Source organism: Rhododendron vialii, chromosome 13a (assembly GCF_030253575.1).
Source record: "Rhododendron vialii isolate Sample 1 chromosome 13a, ASM3025357v1".
In the NCBI taxonomy this organism is placed as follows: Eukaryota; Viridiplantae; Streptophyta; class Magnoliopsida; order Ericales; family Ericaceae; genus Rhododendron; species Rhododendron vialii.
Genome location: NC_080569.1, coordinates 4,815,948 through 4,834,088, shown reverse-complemented (window position 1 = coordinate 4,834,088; position 18,141 = coordinate 4,815,948). Strand labels below are relative to the sequence as shown.

The window sequence follows — 18,141 nt, the reverse complement described above, 5'->3', positions numbered from 1 at the left end:
CTGGCAGAATAATAAGAGCGGGCTCACGCTCACGCTATGAGGTTTGGAATCTTACAAAAACACTTGACTCTCGAGGCCAAAATCTTTGAAATCTCACTCTGAAATTATTATGTAAAAAAGACAGCCAAATCATGATAAAGTCATGATGAAATTCGCGGCGGAAACTCACGCCAGCATAAGGGGGAATCTTCCTATTCTAATTTTTGTCGATTAAAGTAACAACGTAATGATGCACTAGCTATGTGATCATGCAATGGTTTTCGGCATGCATATCCAGACAAACTTACACGCTTCTCAATTAATTCTGAAGGATTAATTTCACTGTTCACTTGCGGAGGTCCAATTGAAGGCAGAGAGCAAAACATTATATGGACCGGCCTTAAAAGAGTTGATAGCACTCGAGATGTTTCGGTCATGAAACCTTAAAAGAGAACAAACTTCTAAATTTCAAGCCTTGACCGCTAGGCTAAACCATCGGGTTTCTTTGGCATGCACTTGAAAAGGCTTATTAAAAATTTGGCACCCAGTTTATGCAATGATACAATGAATATCTAACAAACCCTAAAATTTGGGACTTATTATACTGCCTAATAAACATGTAATTTGAACAATCATAAGGTCCGATTATCTGAAATATACTATGTACGTAGAGGTATGTATATAGGCCTAAAACTGAACACATTGTCAGCGACAGTTCTCTCACATAGCTCCTTGCAAAGAAACAGGTCAATGTCAAGTATGGTGGGCTTGTGATTCCCTGCAATGCTAACGAACTAGATCAATCCATCTCCTATTATGGGCACAATACTCCTGAATTGGGAATATAGATGGAGGCGCTGTGTGTATTGTGCGTATATTTTTCGCATTGGCCTGGTTATTTTTTGAATTCGGTATATGATAAACTGAAGGATTTTCTTCAGAAGGGTTTCTTTTTAAGCTGCATTTTGTGATTTGCTGTGGAGGTGTGAAGCGGCGGTTGCATGGAAGCAGGGAAGTGATTGGTGATGAATGGTTGACTGGTGAGGTTGTGCCGTCTCAGGCCATGGATGTTAGGATCCAGATTAAGGACACCTCCCTTCTAGATCTCAAGCTCAAAATCTTCTGAGTGTGATCAATTATTCTGCAGCCAATTTGTACAGACTTAAACTGGGCTCTGCAAGTCTAAGGAAAGCAATACGCGTTACCTTCAGAGAATAAACACAGAAAGAGGAACCATGCTTAACGATGGAAAATCCAGTTTTTCAATGAACTGAAAGCCTACAAACCACTTTGTTAGCACGTCCGCATTTAGCAAATACACAGTTGCTCATTCAGGCTGCCCTGCAAAGATCAATCCACTTACCTCATTGGACAAGATATGCGTCCTCAGTTGTGGCATCTCAACAGGTTCCCGTCTCAATCAAATGTAGGTAAATCTTGTTGCCAAACAACTTACATAAAAGTCTCAGCTCCATTCTTATTTGCCCTTTTTTTTTTTTTTTTTTGAATATGTTAAACCCTTTCATGCAGCAACAAGTCACATATTAATCTGATGCATTTTCTGCCTTTGTGTATTTGGGCCAATTCTAATAATTTCTTGACTTACTCAGGTTGTTGCAGCGATGACAAATGGTGGAGTCGACAGAAGCATTAAGTGCACTGGTCACATTGATATCATGGTTGCCGCTATGAAATGCGCTAATGAGGAGTAAGTATTTACTTAATCCCATCGAATTATTTATTTGTTAGCAATACTACAATAGAATTCATACTTTGGAACCCATGACATGAGCTATTCAAAGGAACAATTACTTGAAAAAAGGAAAATAAAATAAATAGAGTCCCCCAGATTTCTCGTAGGGCATAGGCAGTGAAGCATCAAAAAGCAATGTGATGCACGTCCAAGTAAGAAGCTTCTCAAATTAACAGCAGTAGTACTCATCAATAAGCCATATCTTGATGAAAATTGATGAAAGACAATTGTTTGACCCCGTTTAATTGGTTACCATGGTCCATGACTATATCCAGACATTGGTATAATTACATCAGGCAGAGAGAAAGAGAGAAGCATTCCCCTCAATCTTGCCTTACTCACTTGTACTTTTCCATTATTCTTCTTGCCTCTTCTAGACTGTCATCAGTAGAAGTGGTGCCTCCAGGCCCTCCACCCCCTCTCGAGTCATCATCCTTGTTCATAGCTATGAATGCCAAGTATATGAGCCCCATCATTGACTGTCACCAGAAAAAGAATGTTTTTGTCACCTTCATGTTTCTATTGAACAAACAGTCTCTTTTTTAGGGCATTACTTTTCTTCTTTTTACTTCAAGGTCTACATTCCGAACATATTTTGAACTTGTTATTTTCTAATCCCTTGTCAATGATCTGAAAGTATGTTTTTAAGTCTTCAATAGATGAATCTGTTCCTCCTACATTATTGAATTAAATTAAGAGCATCTCAAGGACTTAGAATTTCTATTAGCTCCTATTTGCGCAGGCATGCAATGGATATATAAAGGGGTACACCAGTTACTCGTGCACTTTACACACAACAGTTCGTCCATATACCAACATCCATGCCATGCATGCATGCCTGCTATCCACAACCCTAATGAAATTCTCGTTCCACTGTAGTAACTTGTGGCATTTATGACTTCATCGGCTGAAAATCCCTTGGAAACCAATGAAATACGGTTGCACAGAAGACACTATGCTTGCTATTCAAGAGGTAAACTGATCTATTTGCTAGTTTCCATTCCACTTAAGGACCAAATGATGTTACATGAGTATCAAAGCTACATCAAACATATATACCCCTTTTCCTGCACGAATTTGGCTACTTAAATAAACTAATAAAAGCAATAGTCATAATGCATTTATCCCAACAATAATTCACTGCGGCTATAATGCAGAATGGTAATCCTCAAAGCTTAGAAGTTGAAAGGTATTGATAAACATACTAGCACGAAGAAAGCTGTAGAGAGGAGTGACTTGAATACAAAGAGTGTGAGGGTCACCGCAACTACAGCCACAGAGATCCTTGCTACTGGTCTAGGAACGGCATCCTAACAAGAAGAAGTATATTATAAAGCGGACAAACCTTCAAGGGATATAGCAAAAGAGAAGGGGGATGAACTTACAGGCACTAGATTGGTTCCAGCTTCAATTCCATCCTTCCCCACCTTCCATACTGTTTGAACAACTATAAAACAGGACACAAGAACAATTAGGACAGGTTGCAAAATTGAACGGCGGCGTTAAGTCAAGAACAGGGCCGGCCAAAGGGCAAGGCCCAAGAGGCCGCCACCTTGGGCCTCCATATTTTAGGCCAAAAATGGGGCACCCCTTCCTATATATATAAGTATATATATTTTCTGTGCGAGACTATAATAAAAACTCATTTGGTAGTTCAGTGGTAAAGTGTTTACCCTTCCACATAAGATGTCTGGGTTCAAATTTTGGTAGGGTACATTTTTGAAGTGTCTTTTTGCAAAAAAAAAATTCTCGAGTCACACAAATTGGAGCTGTTGTGATTCAAACCTGAGTCCACTGAATATTATTGCAACCGCACAAACCATTAAGGCCGAAATATTTACCATGTTGAATAGTATGAACGAAAATAATATATAGATAAGTATTTCTGGTTATTATTTTTATATTAGAAAATTTATGTAGGGTGCTATTCAATCACTTGGCTTAGGGCATCCAAATACCTTGGGCCGGCCCTGGTCAAGAATGTGTAGTGGGAATCGTATGGGGGCCTGAGTTGTACACGCAAGCTCTGACAAGCTCAATCTTCACTTTTTGCAAAACATTGCCAGTGTTCGACTAGTGCTACACGTTGCATAGTACCATAGACCACTAGTAGGTGTCGTGACGGTCTACTTCATTGTTTGTAGCCAAGGGGAAGACTATTAGAACAAGAAGGAGTTCCTTACCAAGACAGTTACGATGAAAATTACCAAATGGCATTATCAATGGGCTCACCAATCTAATACCCAAGGAACCAGTTTCCATTTTTATTGATCATAAACAAGTGATGAACCACACGATAATACAGTAATTGGTGATCGAATTACGAGCTACCTAATTGGTGATCAAAGTACGAGCTACCTACAAAGAACCATCTAATTAGGGGGCAAATTCTCCACAACTTTGCCAAAACAACATGGTCTGTAGACTATCGCACTCAGTTATTAAAATTCCAACAGCATAACAAAATTAAAGACATTTTTGCACTAAATTAATCTCGAAAACAACTAAACCACAATTCCATCTTTTATTCATCAACAAAATCAAGTGAAGATCACCACTGGTGATCAAATTACAAGAAACAACCATCAAATTCGGGCTAATTCAGAAGCACTCTTGACAGAAAAAGGTCAAGAAATTTTCAACCCAAAAAAAGAAGCCGAGAAAGTTTCGAGAAAAAGGAAGCTAATTACCTTTCAAGAAATTGGATTGTAAGGCGAAGATTCGGGGAACGGCGTGAAATTTGTGGGTTTTGAGACTTTGCAGTCGGATAGTCGAGAGCGAACATTGCTTCTTCAGACATGAAAGGGATTTGGAGGAAAGAAACTGAGGGTTCAGGGATGGGGTTTGCTGCTGCTTGTAACATTTCGCAGGATTATAGGGAAAATAACAAAGCGTGGCTGTAGAAGCCATATATCTTGATTTCTTCTTCTTCACTCCAGAATTGTACTATAATGGGTGGATGGAGGGTGTTGGCTCTCTGTTCACTTCGTTCTGCGGAAATTTGCAGTATTTGGGTCAAGAAAGGTATTGATTTGGGCCTACTGAGCTCAAATTATTTCTGGGTATTTCAAATTCATCTGATGGAATAAGAGTCCAATGACTAAAATGGGATGCTGATTGCTGGGTCTATTGTTATGTTTTGGGCCCAATGACTATTTAATTTTGTTTCTAAATTCAAAATCCGAGTGTTTTAAAGATAAATCTGAAAATTACGTACTCCAGTATTTTAATATTTATTTATATTTTGGAATAATGGGTTTGGAAAATAAATTTTGAAACTGGGGAAAAATTGCAGTATTTGGGTTGAGAAAAGTATAACTTGAACGTATTAGAATTAACATTTTTTTTTGGCCAATATTGTGTAATATACATCATTAGAGGTAAGCAAAGGAGATAATTAGTTATTCTACAAGGGGTTCACAAGCTGTCTATAGACCTGACCCCTAAACGCCTCTCTCGAGACTCAAAAATGTGGCATCCCTTGTAGGAGTACCAAGAGGTAACTGCTGGGCTATAGGCTTGTAACCCAGCGGTTTTTCTTGATGGATAAAAATCATCTTCTCTTGTGAATCTTGTGATGGATTAGGAGAGTCCAACAATGAAGGGGCAGTGATATGTTTTTTGGCCCAACTTTTACTTAGGGCTGGGCTATCTGACCATTTTAATTTTCTCTGAATTCAAAGTCTGACAGTATAAACATAATTTGAAAATTGTGTAAAGCATCTTAGTCGTGGCATTAACGCCAACCCAAAGATAAATTCGTGAACTTGATCGAAGTAACCTCAGTTAGATAACTAAAATTTGATTTTATATTGAAAAATTACTATTATGTTGTCAGTAAAATCTTTAATTCTGGCATTAGCCCAAACCCAAGGTAAACGTCATATTAAACGAATTGCTTTCTTTACTTTTTGTTATCGGGAAGCCACCACAATCATCGTTACCCTTTCGGAACAACATGGCTACATTGTTTAATTAGGGTTTTGAATTTTGATGGGGCTAGGGCTACATAATTAGGGTTTTGAATTTTGACACCACACACAACGTGGTTTGATTCCCCAGTGAGGGCTTCCCAAGGTCACGCCCTAGGACTCTGGGCTAACCCTCTTTGGCACCACTATTTTGTTCAGTTTTTACCCTTTTGTTTTCTCCTTTGCTAACATTGTTTAACCCTGTGTCTTTTGACTTCGTCAGCGAAAGAGTTGATCAATTGTCTCAGCCCAATTCTCCATAACAACTAGTAAACTACAAGCCAATCCCAGGCTCCGTTGAGGAAAACAATGCAAGAACACATGCTACCTCTTATCTCTTTTTATGTTTTAGTTCCATGGAGTCAGGTTGCTCAGGCTAGCTTACGTGACCTCGCCTAATTCTCTCTTTGGCCCAGTCAGAGGCAGGCCGCACGTGTCGGGACAAAGGGATTTACAAGAAATTTCTTTCTCCGTGATCAATATATAAGAAGCAAATTCACCAACTAACCGGACTCACCCTTTTGGGCTACTTGCTACCTCTATTTGCTCAATTATGTACTAGAAACAATGGAAATTAAAAAAACAACTGAGTTGCACCAAAAAAATAATTCAAAACTGAGGAGAACCCCGAGGTGAAAATGGTGGAGTTGGTGTGGGTTTTATCCTTTTATGATGTTTTTCTTTTTTTTCCTTCTTCTTTTTCTTTTTTTCTCTCTTCTTTTCTTGCTTGACTAAAAAGTAAGTTTAGGATTAGGACTAGCTGTATAATACTATATAGTACTAATTAGCACTAATAGAAGGAGAAAGCTTAGGAATGAACAAAGAGATGCATAGAGTGAGACCCAATGCAAAACCCAGAAAACTGGTCTGGGATTTGAGGCCAATCCAGTTGCCAATGCCATTACCAATGCCAATGCCGAGGAAACACTTCTTCACCTCCAATACCCACCACCAAAATCTCATCTTTTTGCTCCTCATCTTCCTTTCATGTTCCACTTCTTGTGCTGCGAACAATGAAGTTGCCTCACTGATCTCATGGCTCCAGACCTCTCCTTCATCACTGCCCCATTCCTTCTTCTCAAACTGGAACCCATCTGACCCAAACCCTTGTAACTGGACATACATCACTTGTTCCTCTCAAAACTTTGTAACCCAAATCACCATTCAGTCCATTGACATAGGCCTCCCCTTCCCTTCCAATCTTTCCTCTCTCAAATTCCTCCAGAACCTCACCATTTCCGGCGCTAATCTCACCGGCACCATCCCTCTTTCCATTGGTGGCTGCACTTCACTAATCTCAATTGATATCAGTTCAAACAATCTTTTTGGCAGCATTCCCACAAGCATTGGCCTCTTGAAAAGCCTTCAGGATTTTGTAGTGAATTCCAACCAGCTTTCTGGACCAATCCCACAGGAGATTGGTAACTGCACAAATTTGAGGAGTCTCCTACTGTTTGATAACCAAATCAATGGGGGAATTCCTACTGAGATAGGGAAACTTCTAAATTTGGAAGTTTTTCGAGCAGGGGGGAACAGAGATATTACTGGAAACATTCCTGATGAGATCGGAAACTGCCGGAATTTGACGGTGATTGGACTAGCTGATACTAAAGTATCTGGGTCCCTTCCTACTTCACTAGGAAATCTGAAACAGCTTCAAACTTTATCAGTATACACTACGTTGCTTTCGGGCGAAATTCCACCAGAAATAGGCAACTGTTCTGAGCTCGTGGACTTGTATTTGTACGGAAACAACCTCTCAGGTTCGATTCCTATACAGTTGGGTAATCTTGAAAATCTTGAGAAATTGCTGTTATGGGAAAACAATCTTGTGGGTTCCATTCCTGATGAATTAGGAAACTGCAGAAGCTTATTGATCATGGATCTTTCTTTGAATTCTCTCTCTGGAAGCATACCGAAGTCGTTTGGAAACTTGTCAATGCTTGAGGAGTTGATGCTGAGTAACAACAATATCTCGGGTTCAATCCCTCCGGTTCTTTCCAATGCCACTGCACTTGTGCAGTTGCAGCTTGACACCAATCAGATATCAGGTACCATTCCACCTGAATTGGGGATGCTAACAGAATTAACTGTTTTCTTTGCTTGGCAGAACAAACTGGAGGGAAACATTCCTTCACAATTTTCTGGTTTGAAAAGTCTCCAATCAATGGACTTGTCTAACAATTTCATAACTGGTAGTATTCCCCCAGGCCTATTTCATCTTCAGAATCTAACAAAGTTGCTTCTGATTTATAACCAAATCACCGGCTCGATTCCACCCGAGATAGGTAACTGTAGTTCTCTTGTTCGGCTTAGGCTCGTCGGAAACAGCATCAGTGGTGGGGTTCCAAAAGAAATTGGGTTCCTATATAGTCTCAGTTTTCTTGACATCTCTGACAATAATTTCATTGGTTCTTTGCCAAATGAAATCGGGAATTGCTCAGGTTTGCAGATGCTGAATTTGAGCAATAACTCATTTGGAGGCGTTTTGCCTCTTACTCTATCCTCTCTTACTCAGCTTGAAGTATTGGATGTCTCAGTTAACAAGTTTGAGGGCCAAATACCCGGTATCTTTGGTCATCTTAATTCCCTCAATACGCTCATTTTAAGCACAAACTCCTTCTCTGGACCAATACCCACATCACTTGGACTGTGTTTGAGTCTCCAGTTACTTGATCTCAGCAGCAATTCGCTCTTGGGCAACATCCCTGTTGAACTATGTCAAATTGAAGGTCTTGATATTGCTTTGAATCTGAGTTGGAATAAACTAACAGGAGTGATTCCAACCCAGATTTCTGCTCTCAACAAGCTCTCCACACTTGACCTGTCTCACAACCAGTTAGGAGGCGATTTGATGGTTCTTTCGGGACTTGAAAACCTTGTTTCTCTCAACGTCTCCTATAATGACTTCACTGGTTATCTTCCTGATAACAAGCTGTTTCGACAAATGTCAGCAGCTGAGTTAGAAGGGAATGAAGGGCTGTGTACTTCGGGCCAAAATTCATGTTTCTTGAGCAATTCAAATGGAGGAACAGGGGCGGTGAAAGGTAGTAGTCATCTTAGGCGGTCAAGGAGAATAGAATTGGCCGTCACATTACTCGCTGTTTTGACCGTTGCAATGGCGGTTGTGGGGATAATTGTACTTTTCAGAACTCGAGTGACTAATGGAGAGGAAACTGACTCTGAAATGGGAGGAGGGAATTCGTTTCTTTGGCAGATTAGTCCTTTCCAGAAGCTGAATTTCTCAGTTGAACAAGTTTTGAAATGCCTAGTCGAATCCAATGTGATCGGAAAGGGATGCTCGGGGATGGTCTACCGTGCTGAAATGGACACCGGGGAAGTCATAGCAGTAAAAAAGCTATGGCCAACAACAATGGGTTCCAAATACAGCTCCCAAAACAACGGAGGAGTTCGCGATTCTTTCTCGACTGAGGTGAAGACCCTCGGCTCCATCCGGCACAAACGCATTGTGAAGTTTTTGGGTTGCTGTTGGAACCAAAACACAAGGCTGCTTATGTATGATTACATGCCTAATGGGAGTTTAGGAAGTCTTTTACATGAAAGGAGTGGGAGTTGCTTGGAATGGGAGTTGAGGTATAAAATTGTGTTGGGAGCAGCACAAGGGTTAGCTTATTTGCACCATGATTGCGTTCCTCCAATCGTTCATAGGGATATCAAGGCCAATAACATTCTCATTGGTCTTGAATTTGAGCCTTATATTGCCGATTTTGGGCTTGCCAAGCTTGTTGATGCTGGTGATTTTGCTAGGTCTTCTAGTACTGTGGCTGGTTCCTATGGCTACATTGCTCCAGGTCAGTTCTAACTTTCTTAAAAGTTGCATGTGTTTCTAGTCTTTGGACTGTATTTTGTGTTACGACAATGGAAGTTTCCCATTACTTCAAAGAAAACAATGCGATTACCAGAAAAAAAAAAATCACAAAATAATGTTCACAATGCACATTATGTTATTATCATAGACCCTTTTGTGATGAACAGTTCTGACTTCTGAGTTTGTGTTGTTTTCCTTTTCAAGAAGTTTGCCACGAAACCAAATTTGCGATATTGAGCTACCAACTTAACGGATCCTCACACATCGTTTCACATGATCATTTTCTAGCGTTGCACATATATTAGTGGACCGTAGTGCTGCAATGGCTTGTGTATCATCCGTTTTTCCAGTACCTGTCAATTCGTGGCTAATTCACACTGCCCAATTCACAGCTGATATTCGGCTGCTCTTTTAAGGCTAAATTTGAAATTCACAATCACTTCATCTGATTTCTTTCTCCATATTGCTATCTGCAGAGTATGGCTATATGATGAAGATCACAGAGAAGAGCGACGTCTACAGCTACGGTGTGGTAGTACTAGAAGTGTTAACAGGGAAGCAACCAATCGACCCGACAATACCTGATGGGCTACACATTGTGGACTGGGTGAGGCAGAAAAAGGGTGGAATCGAGGTTCTGGACCCGGGCCTACGATCTAGGCCCGAATCCGAGATCGAGGAGATGATGCAGACCCTGGGGGTGGCTCTGCTTTGTGTCAACTCATCCCCTGATGACAGGCCAACCATGAAGGATGTGGCTGCGGTGCTGGAGGAAATCAGGCATGGGAGAGAGGAGTTTCTGAAAGTTGATCAAATTATTCTTCAAGGAGAATCCAAAGCAAGTGGCGATGGACGAGATGATCAGAGGTCAAGCGGAGGTGGGACATCAACAAAAATAGAGGGGTTGCACTTGGGAAGTAGTAATAATTCAAGCTTTTCTGCATCTTCCCTGCTTTATTCTTCCTCCTCCAATGCCAAAGTTGGTTTCAAATAGTGATTTGTTTTGGTGCAACAGTTGCAAGTTTAGTGAAATAAAATGGGTTTTCCCTCTCCTGTAAGTTTTTTTTTTTTTTTTTTTAAGCAAGTTGGGCTTTCGATGTAAAAAGAGGTCAATGTCACATTTAGGAAGCAGGAAGAACGATTTTTCGTGACTCGAATTTAAGTTGGTGATTTCTCCTGGTAGTTTTTAGTAGCTTCTCATTCTTTTTGTTTTACCGGCTAAAAAGCTATTGATCTTAGTGTTTGGTTAGTGAACGCGTTACTGGGATGCAAGAAAGTTTCTACTTGACCTTGTTTGTAAGACTAGAAATGTTACGTACTCGGAAAAAGTATTGACGATACAAATTTTTGCCAAGGCGAATGAATTACAATCTTCAACCATCAGCCCTCGGTCCAAAAAAAACCATCAGTCCTAGGTTGCAGATCAAAAATCACTAGTTCTCGGTTCAAAAAACCGCGCGACTTTTGTCTCCAAATGGTAGTACAGAAAGAAGTACAAAAATTAAGCAACGTTATTGCAGCTAGCTCGCAATGGTGAGACTTGGATCCGGACATCATGTTGGATACGGAGTGCCTCATCCACTCGGCCAAGTCTTATTTTCAACAGAAAAAAAAAGAAAAGGAAAAAATTTGTACAGTGAAAGACATAGACAGTGCAGATTTGCAAATTTCAGGAGCTAGTTGTAGTTTTTCATGTTCATGTTGCGCTTGACGCTCTCGGAATTCTGTTTCACCGACTCCTTCGATTCTTCGGCCTTTCCGACAACCTTGTCTTTGATCTTCTGAGTGGTATCCTTAACCGAGCCCCATGCGTCTTCAGCGGTTTGCTTGGCTTTCTCTGTTATGTCCTGCGCAGTGTTTGCTGCCTTCCCGGCCGCGTCTTTTGTTTTTTGGGTCATCTTGAAACGAGAAGTTGACATTTTAAAATTAGTCAGAAAAATCCTAAAATTTATGAAACAATGTAAATTAAGGAAAACAAAATCTGGTAGTGTGCAATGTCTCTCACGTCTTCAGCAGTGGAGGAAGCATCATTTTTCAAATCTTTGGCGGCTTTCACCGCCTCATCGGCATGTTCTTTCCCTGCTTCAGTAGACCTACGTGCATGTGTAACGGTAACCTCATGGCGTAAATTTCCCTATAAATATGTATAGGTTTTGTTAGTCACGAAAATATACAATGACAAACGGTACTGATCTGACTCACAAAGTTTCAATCAACGACTTTTTTGGATGAAAATTGGAGGGTACAGAAATAATAAAATCAACCATAATGATGTGTTTTTTTGCGGGTAAGCCGTATAAAACACAGAAGCTAAATAATTCTAACGTATTACATCAGACAAATATTGTATAGTTGTTCGAGAATAACACTTTCAAAATCATTGTAGCCAGCGGCAAAAATGCCATTGCTGAAAGATTTTTGTAAATTGAAATTTTTTTCATCCGAAGGATGCAAATCATGCGATAATTTCTTTTCTGTAACTTATGGCTATGTTGATGATCGAACTCTGTTTTTTTAATGAAAAATGACTCAAAGCACATCATTCTGGGTAAAATTCATATACTTCTTCTGTTTACGTAACATTACCGAAATCATCGTAAGAAGTGCAGTTCACCTGAAAAGGGCGCGGTGCAATGGAAACAAGAACCCCAGGGCTCCAGGGTTTCGGGGTCACCGTTGCTCCTGCACGGTGGCATTTGGTAAGGATGGTTGCGAGGGTCGTGGTTGCCATTTTTTTTCTTCTTCTTCTGTCTTTCTTGTTTTCGGTGCTTTCTGTGATTTGTTTGTGAAGGGGCTTTCTTGCTTGCCCAGGTATTTGTAGTTTGCTGTGGCCTACATTTTAGGAGTTATGTTGAGGATGCCATAATTCTCTCCTTTCCGTATGGTTAGAAAGTTAACCATTTGGAAGATACAAGGGTGACCTAGTATTTAATTTGAGGTCAATTTGTCGTTTGTTTCGCGTGATTCATGTTTTATGCTCCATTTAAAAAACAAGAGACAACGAACACTATTTAACTTTGAATTGCTCGCTTGATGTATTTATATATTTACACATTTTCATTCCTCATTATTCTCCTAAAATGAATACTCAGAAAAAAATTTAACATACAGACATAAAATATGTAATTGTTCCGAAAGAAAATGGAATCTTACGGGTCTCACTAGAAATTTTTGAAACCTTTGCTCTAGAATTGTATCTAGAAAATCATCCATAGGGCCTCTATAAATAAGGGAGGGGTCCCTTTAGGTACGTATATGAGAAATCAAGAGAGACTCTAATACAAGAAAGAGTCTCTCTTGATACAAGAAAGAGTGGGGTGTCCAAGTCCTAGAGTGAGTTAGTGTCAAAGAGAGTTTTCCTTGAGTGAGTCGAGCAACAAGAGAAAAGTGAGGTGTCCAAGTCTTAAGCAATCGCTCAAATGTTCTCCTGACGCAACTCACTAAACTTGTGTACAAAACAACACAAACTATCACTCGGAAGTCACTTTCTCTACCGTTGGGGGTTGGGAAGGCCCCGGTTTGTTTGCCATGTATGCCAACTGCAAGTTCCGTTGCCGGTGACCGGCACTCCTTGATAGTTGTCTGCAAGAGCAACCATCTAAGTAAAAGAACGATAAAGCGTGAAAGAGAACAGGTCTTGAAGACCGTCAAATCACTCAACCATTGTATCGAATGGCCGAGCTGAAACACACTCAGTAACTCATTCTTATAGGCTTTTGGAAGCCGGGGAAACTCAGATGGAAGACCGGCCTGGCTAAGGAGGAGTAGAAGGGGTCCGCCATCGATATGGACCGAAGGATTCTATACAGAGAACTGTACCAACAATCCAGATGAAACAAAAAAGATGGAGGTGAAATGAGGCAAGTGAATTTGCTGCTCATCAACTCAAGGATTCAAGCTCTCATAACCCTTTCCCTACACCACTAAATGGATTGAAAACAAATAAGAAATTACCTTTTTCTTAAGGACTTGGTGGTATTATGCAAAAACTTGAGCAAAAAACGATTCTACAAAATTATTGAGAACATCGGAAATTTGGCTTTATTTCAGTCAGAAGTACGAACATCACAGTCACAAGTATAGTGATAAAAATCCAGCAAGAAAACTATTTCATGTTGTATCAGACAAACACCACAACAAATTTTGTGCAAATACCCTAAACCCGATCACATTCATGTATAATCTTCATCCGCCAAACGTTTTTCAAGTTCTGCAATTTTTGCATTGAGTCCTGCCAAATTGCGTTCTGCCATCACCTCATTTTGTTTTCGTTCTCTTTTCTCTCTCGCCCTCGTGGGGGAGCCTTTTTTGAAATGAATGCCCTGCTCACTCTCTCTTATTGCTGCTTGTCGTGTGCCCTCTGCCTTCTGGCGTTGCTTGTAGAACAAATCCAATGTACGCTGCATGGCCATTTTTTGCCCTGCTTTTCTTTGGCAGTCAGAGTTCTCTTACGCCTCTCTGTGGAAAAAAAGAAAAAAATTAGATACAGATAATTCTATAAGCACTAAACTAACAGCATTATAAACCTGATTACAGATTACAAACAAAAGAGATGGGTCGTAATGGCAATGGCGGCCTCGAAGACGTGGGTTTCTCTGTGTTCGTTTCTTTTTCTCCTTCTTTTTTATCATTTCTCAGTTTCCACTACACATTGGAGAGAGAAACTCAAAGACCCAGAGAGAGAGAGAAGGGGTTTGTAATGGCAATGGCGGCCTCGAAGAAGTGGGTTTCTCTCTGTTCGTTTCTTCTCCTCATCCTGTTGCTTGTCGGAGTCGTCGCGATTGTGCAAAGGGACCAAACCTCTGCTTGAAGGTAATTCCTCTCTCTCTCTCTCTGTGACTCTGTGTGCGTGTAGAGTCGGTACTCTACGTTTTTCCAAATAGCTTACTCACTGTTTTTTTCAAACCAAAATCGAGTTTCACTGTTCGTGTCAATTGTTGAATTATTAGGTACTGAGTTTGAATTTGTTCTGCATTAACTGTTTTTCGACAAAATTCTCCAAAATTGCTGGCGAATTGCAGTTTTCCTCTGTTATTTCCCGCTAATTAGAAGGCACTATTCGCTAAATTGGTCCACATTTTCATTTCTGAGCTTCTCCATTTCACCCTCGATTTATTGATTCAGGTCAACCTCTGGTTCTCAACAGAAATCTAGAGAGAGAGAAGGAGGGAGGGGATATTAGAGAGAGAAAGGATTTGTGACTTTGTGCTGCTAAATTTTTACCGTTGCTGACAGGAACGAAGAAACAGTGGATTTACATAGCTCCAAACAACTCATCATCACTTATCAAAAAAAAAAAAACAACTCATCATCAATGGCGGCCACAAGGTTAGTTAGTAGGAGCCCAACACTTTTCACCGCATAGGGTTTCTTGAAATCTCAGCCGTCAATTTCTCTGTAAAAAGAGTGTGCGCGACCAAACATAGTCTAATGATTTTGTCTAAGAAAGAGACTGTGAGAGAGAGAGAGAGGGAACCCGATGGGTGTCGTGAGGCGGCGAAATGGCGTTGGAGGGGGAACAGAGTGGCGGCGGCGAAGTTGAGCGGCGACGGCGGAACGGTGGTGCGGTGCTGGACCACCGGTAATGCAGCCTTACGGCAGTACGAAAGAGCACCTTACCAGAATCTTCCGTCCTTCATCTCTCTCTCTCTCTCTCTCTCAAGCGCTCTTTCTCTCTCTCTCTCTCTCTCTATTCTGTCACTCTTTCTCTCTCTCTCTCTCTCTCTTCTTCTGTTACTGTATTCAGGCTCTCGGCACCCTCTTCCCATTATAAAAGCTGTTATTCCCACCCCACGACACCGCCTCTCACCAACAAGACCAAAATGCCCCTAACTTCCACTCTCTTTTAACTAAATTCTTTTTGTTTAATTCCTTAATTCTATTATCTTGTTTATTTAATTTATTTAATTACTTATTTAATTTTAATTTGGTTAACTCAAATAATATTTTTAACTAAAATATGTTTTTTACATTTAAATTTGACTTTATATTTAAGGCTCCATTCCCTTGAACTTAATTTAAATTTGGAAATTTTGTCTTCATTTGAATTTTTTTCAAATTTATTAGTTTTGCGTTATTGATTCGTCTCGATGAGAAGAATTGAAGAAATATTTTTTTTCACTTTTATCAAAACATTTTGAGAAATAATCACTTTTTAGCAAAATACTTGGATAAAAGTAAAAAAAATTACCATCAGATCCGGGCCCTCTTCAATGCAATTGACCATTTACAATGTTGGTAATTAAGGTTGTGGGCCCAATTTACTTTCTGGTCGTATAATAAGACATGTAAGACAGCCCAATTAAGCTCAAAGATGGTATATGACGTCTAATGCTATCGGATCCGGATCCTCTTCAATGCGATCGACCATTTACAAGAAACTATAGCAGTTAAGTGGGCTCTTAAACCCATCTTGTTGTACTCCTTTTACTTTCAAAAGAGGGGTTTGGCGTTCGTGTGGAGAGACGTTGAACCCTTTTTAATTTGTTAACTCACTAATTTTTTGCTAATCCCAACCACATTACACTTTTTAATTACTTGTTGTTCTTTACAATTTCTCAAATTTAGAAACACTACTTGATAGAACGTGTGAGCGGTAGACAAGTTTATGTCTCCCTTAATTAGCGTTAGATTACGCTACTTTCCGTTAATTAGAAACAATATCATTTCAGTTGTCTTAGGTTTTAAATAAATTTTCCTGTGATAAAGTAAGCCATTTCCAAAGACATTTTGCCTAGCCATGTACAATGGGTTGGAGCTTCAAAATTTCAGAAAGTCTAATGGTACATATTTAAAATCTGTACTAGTGGGTACAAATCTCTTTTTAGGCCTTAAAAAAAAGAACTGTGCTACACACACAGCAGATTGTGCACAGATTTTATTGTAGGGCTCATCACGGGTCCCACACAAATCATCTAAGCCGTTAATTAAATGTAAAACATTTTTTCAAGGGTCTCCGTAAAAAATAAGCTCAATCCAATACCTATAGATACTTCATCCAACCATCTAACTTTTCATTCAGATTTTCGGATAATGAAAAGTTAAATGATTGGATCGAGCAGCTATAGGTATCGGATTGAAATTATTTTTTACAAGAACCCTTGAAAAAATGTTTTACATTTAATGAACGGTTCGGATGATTTGTGCGGGACCCGTGGTGGACCCCACAACAAAATCTGTGCACAATCTGTGCACAAATTGTATGTGTGTGTAGACTTTCTGTAAAAAAAATAATTGGAGCCGTTTATTTTATTTAAAACACTTTGTTTATGGTCCTTGCAACAAATAAGCTCAATCCGGTTTCAGTAAGAGCATTTACAAAACATCCAAACTTTGCTTTAGAATTTAGGCTTAAATTTTGAGACAAAGTTGAACGTTTTGTAGCTGCCTTAACTGATATCGGATTGAGCTTATTTTTAGTAGGAGTTGTAAACAATGTATTTTAAACAAAATGAGTGATTCCGATCATTTTTTTAGACTCAAAACAAGACAAGAAAAGGATTGTTCACAGTGATACAGATATACCGTTCTCAAAATTTGCACCATAATCTAGTTGTCATGTAGAGTGTATTTGGGGCTTCTTCTTCTTTTTTTTTTTTTGAATACTAGAGAATATCTGTAGAGACCCGTATTTTAGGCCTATATTTTTTTTTTATATAACTGTACGGCTTGTCGAGATAAACGGTATGGATATATGGATTGACGCATTTGTGGAAGGATATAAAGGTAAATAGATGAGAGGTGCATGTGTGAGTGTGTGGTGTGAGGGCATGGGATTATTTCCCCCACCTCTATTATTCCCAGAGGAATGCTTTCCTCTTTCTCATTTCTATCTCTCGGCTCTCTCTCTAACTCTCACATATCTCTCTCTCGGCTCTCCTCCACTCCCACTCAAAATCAACTCCAATCAACCTCCACTCTCAAAACTCATGAAGATTGACCTCCATTCCACCCTCCGTACGTGGTCTTGAGCGTGTATTCAGTTGGGTCTAGCTCGGAGAGGAGTATTCAACTGATTTTGAGGTTCCGGAAGCTAGGGCTTACTCAAATTGCGTGGGTTTCGCTTCCCGACTTGAGGTAGGGAATTCTACCTCTCTTTATATGTTTTATGAGTGATTTGGTGCATGAATCGTGCTTGTAATGTCGTGTTTAAGTTTGGATTGAAAATTCGTAGTCGCTGTCAGAATTGTCTATTTTTCCTGGATTCCTACCGGTAGGCCCGTCCTTTCTACCGGTAGAACGTTGTTAATTTACCAGAAAATCGATTCCCTACCGGTAGGAACTCTTCACCTACCGGTAGAACGATTGAGAAATTCCTTCGTAACCAGCTCAAACGTACAGCAGCAGCTCAAAAGCTGCTCAACGAATTCGATTCCTACCGGTAGGAATTCATTACCTACCGGTAGGTCAAGTACAAAAATTATTTCGTTCAACTGTTGACCTTTCTGTTCCCAATTTCTACCGGTAGGAACTTCTCACCTACCGGTAGGTCAAGTGCTTCTACCGGTAGGAACTTTTTACCTACCGGTAGGTCAAGCGGCTTTGTTCAGATGTTGGCCCTTTTGTTTTCAAGTTCTACCGGTAGGACTTGCCTGCCTACCGGTAGGAGA

General features: G+C 40.0%; 3 protein-coding genes across 3 annotated transcripts; 1 reads left to right on the top strand and 2 right to left on the bottom strand.

Annotated features, from left to right (window-relative positions):
* Window positions 1-1,914: 1,914 nt before the first annotated feature.
* LOC131313411 (uncharacterized) lies at window positions 1,915-4,767 on the bottom strand. Its single transcript, XM_058341701.1, has 4 exons — window positions 4,423-4,767; window positions 3,118-3,179; window positions 2,938-3,042; window positions 1,915-2,211 (listed from the first exon to the last, which is right to left on the bottom strand). The coding sequence occupies exons 1-4, from the start codon at window positions 4,640-4,642 to the stop codon at window positions 2,071-2,073; spliced, it is 528 nt and encodes a 175-aa protein (XP_058197684.1). The 5' UTR covers window positions 4,643-4,767; the 3' UTR covers window positions 1,915-2,070.
* A 1,720-nt stretch (window positions 4,768-6,487) lies between these two features.
* LOC131313409 (LRR receptor-like serine/threonine-protein kinase RGI2) lies at window positions 6,488-10,802 on the top strand. Its single transcript, XM_058341699.1, has 2 exons — window positions 6,488-9,515; window positions 10,009-10,802. The coding sequence occupies exons 1-2, from the start codon at window positions 6,518-6,520 to the stop codon at window positions 10,524-10,526; spliced, it is 3,516 nt and encodes a 1,171-aa protein (XP_058197682.1). The 5' UTR covers window positions 6,488-6,517; the 3' UTR covers window positions 10,527-10,802.
* Window positions 10,803-10,960: 158 nt separating this feature from the next.
* LOC131313410 (uncharacterized protein At4g13230) lies at window positions 10,961-12,348 on the bottom strand. Its single transcript, XM_058341700.1, has 3 exons — window positions 12,147-12,348; window positions 11,538-11,666; window positions 10,961-11,430 (listed from the first exon to the last, which is right to left on the bottom strand). The coding sequence occupies exons 1-3, from the start codon at window positions 12,261-12,263 to the stop codon at window positions 11,209-11,211; spliced, it is 468 nt and encodes a 155-aa protein (XP_058197683.1). The 5' UTR covers window positions 12,264-12,348; the 3' UTR covers window positions 10,961-11,208.
* Between the last annotated feature and the right edge of the window lie 5,793 nt (window positions 12,349-18,141).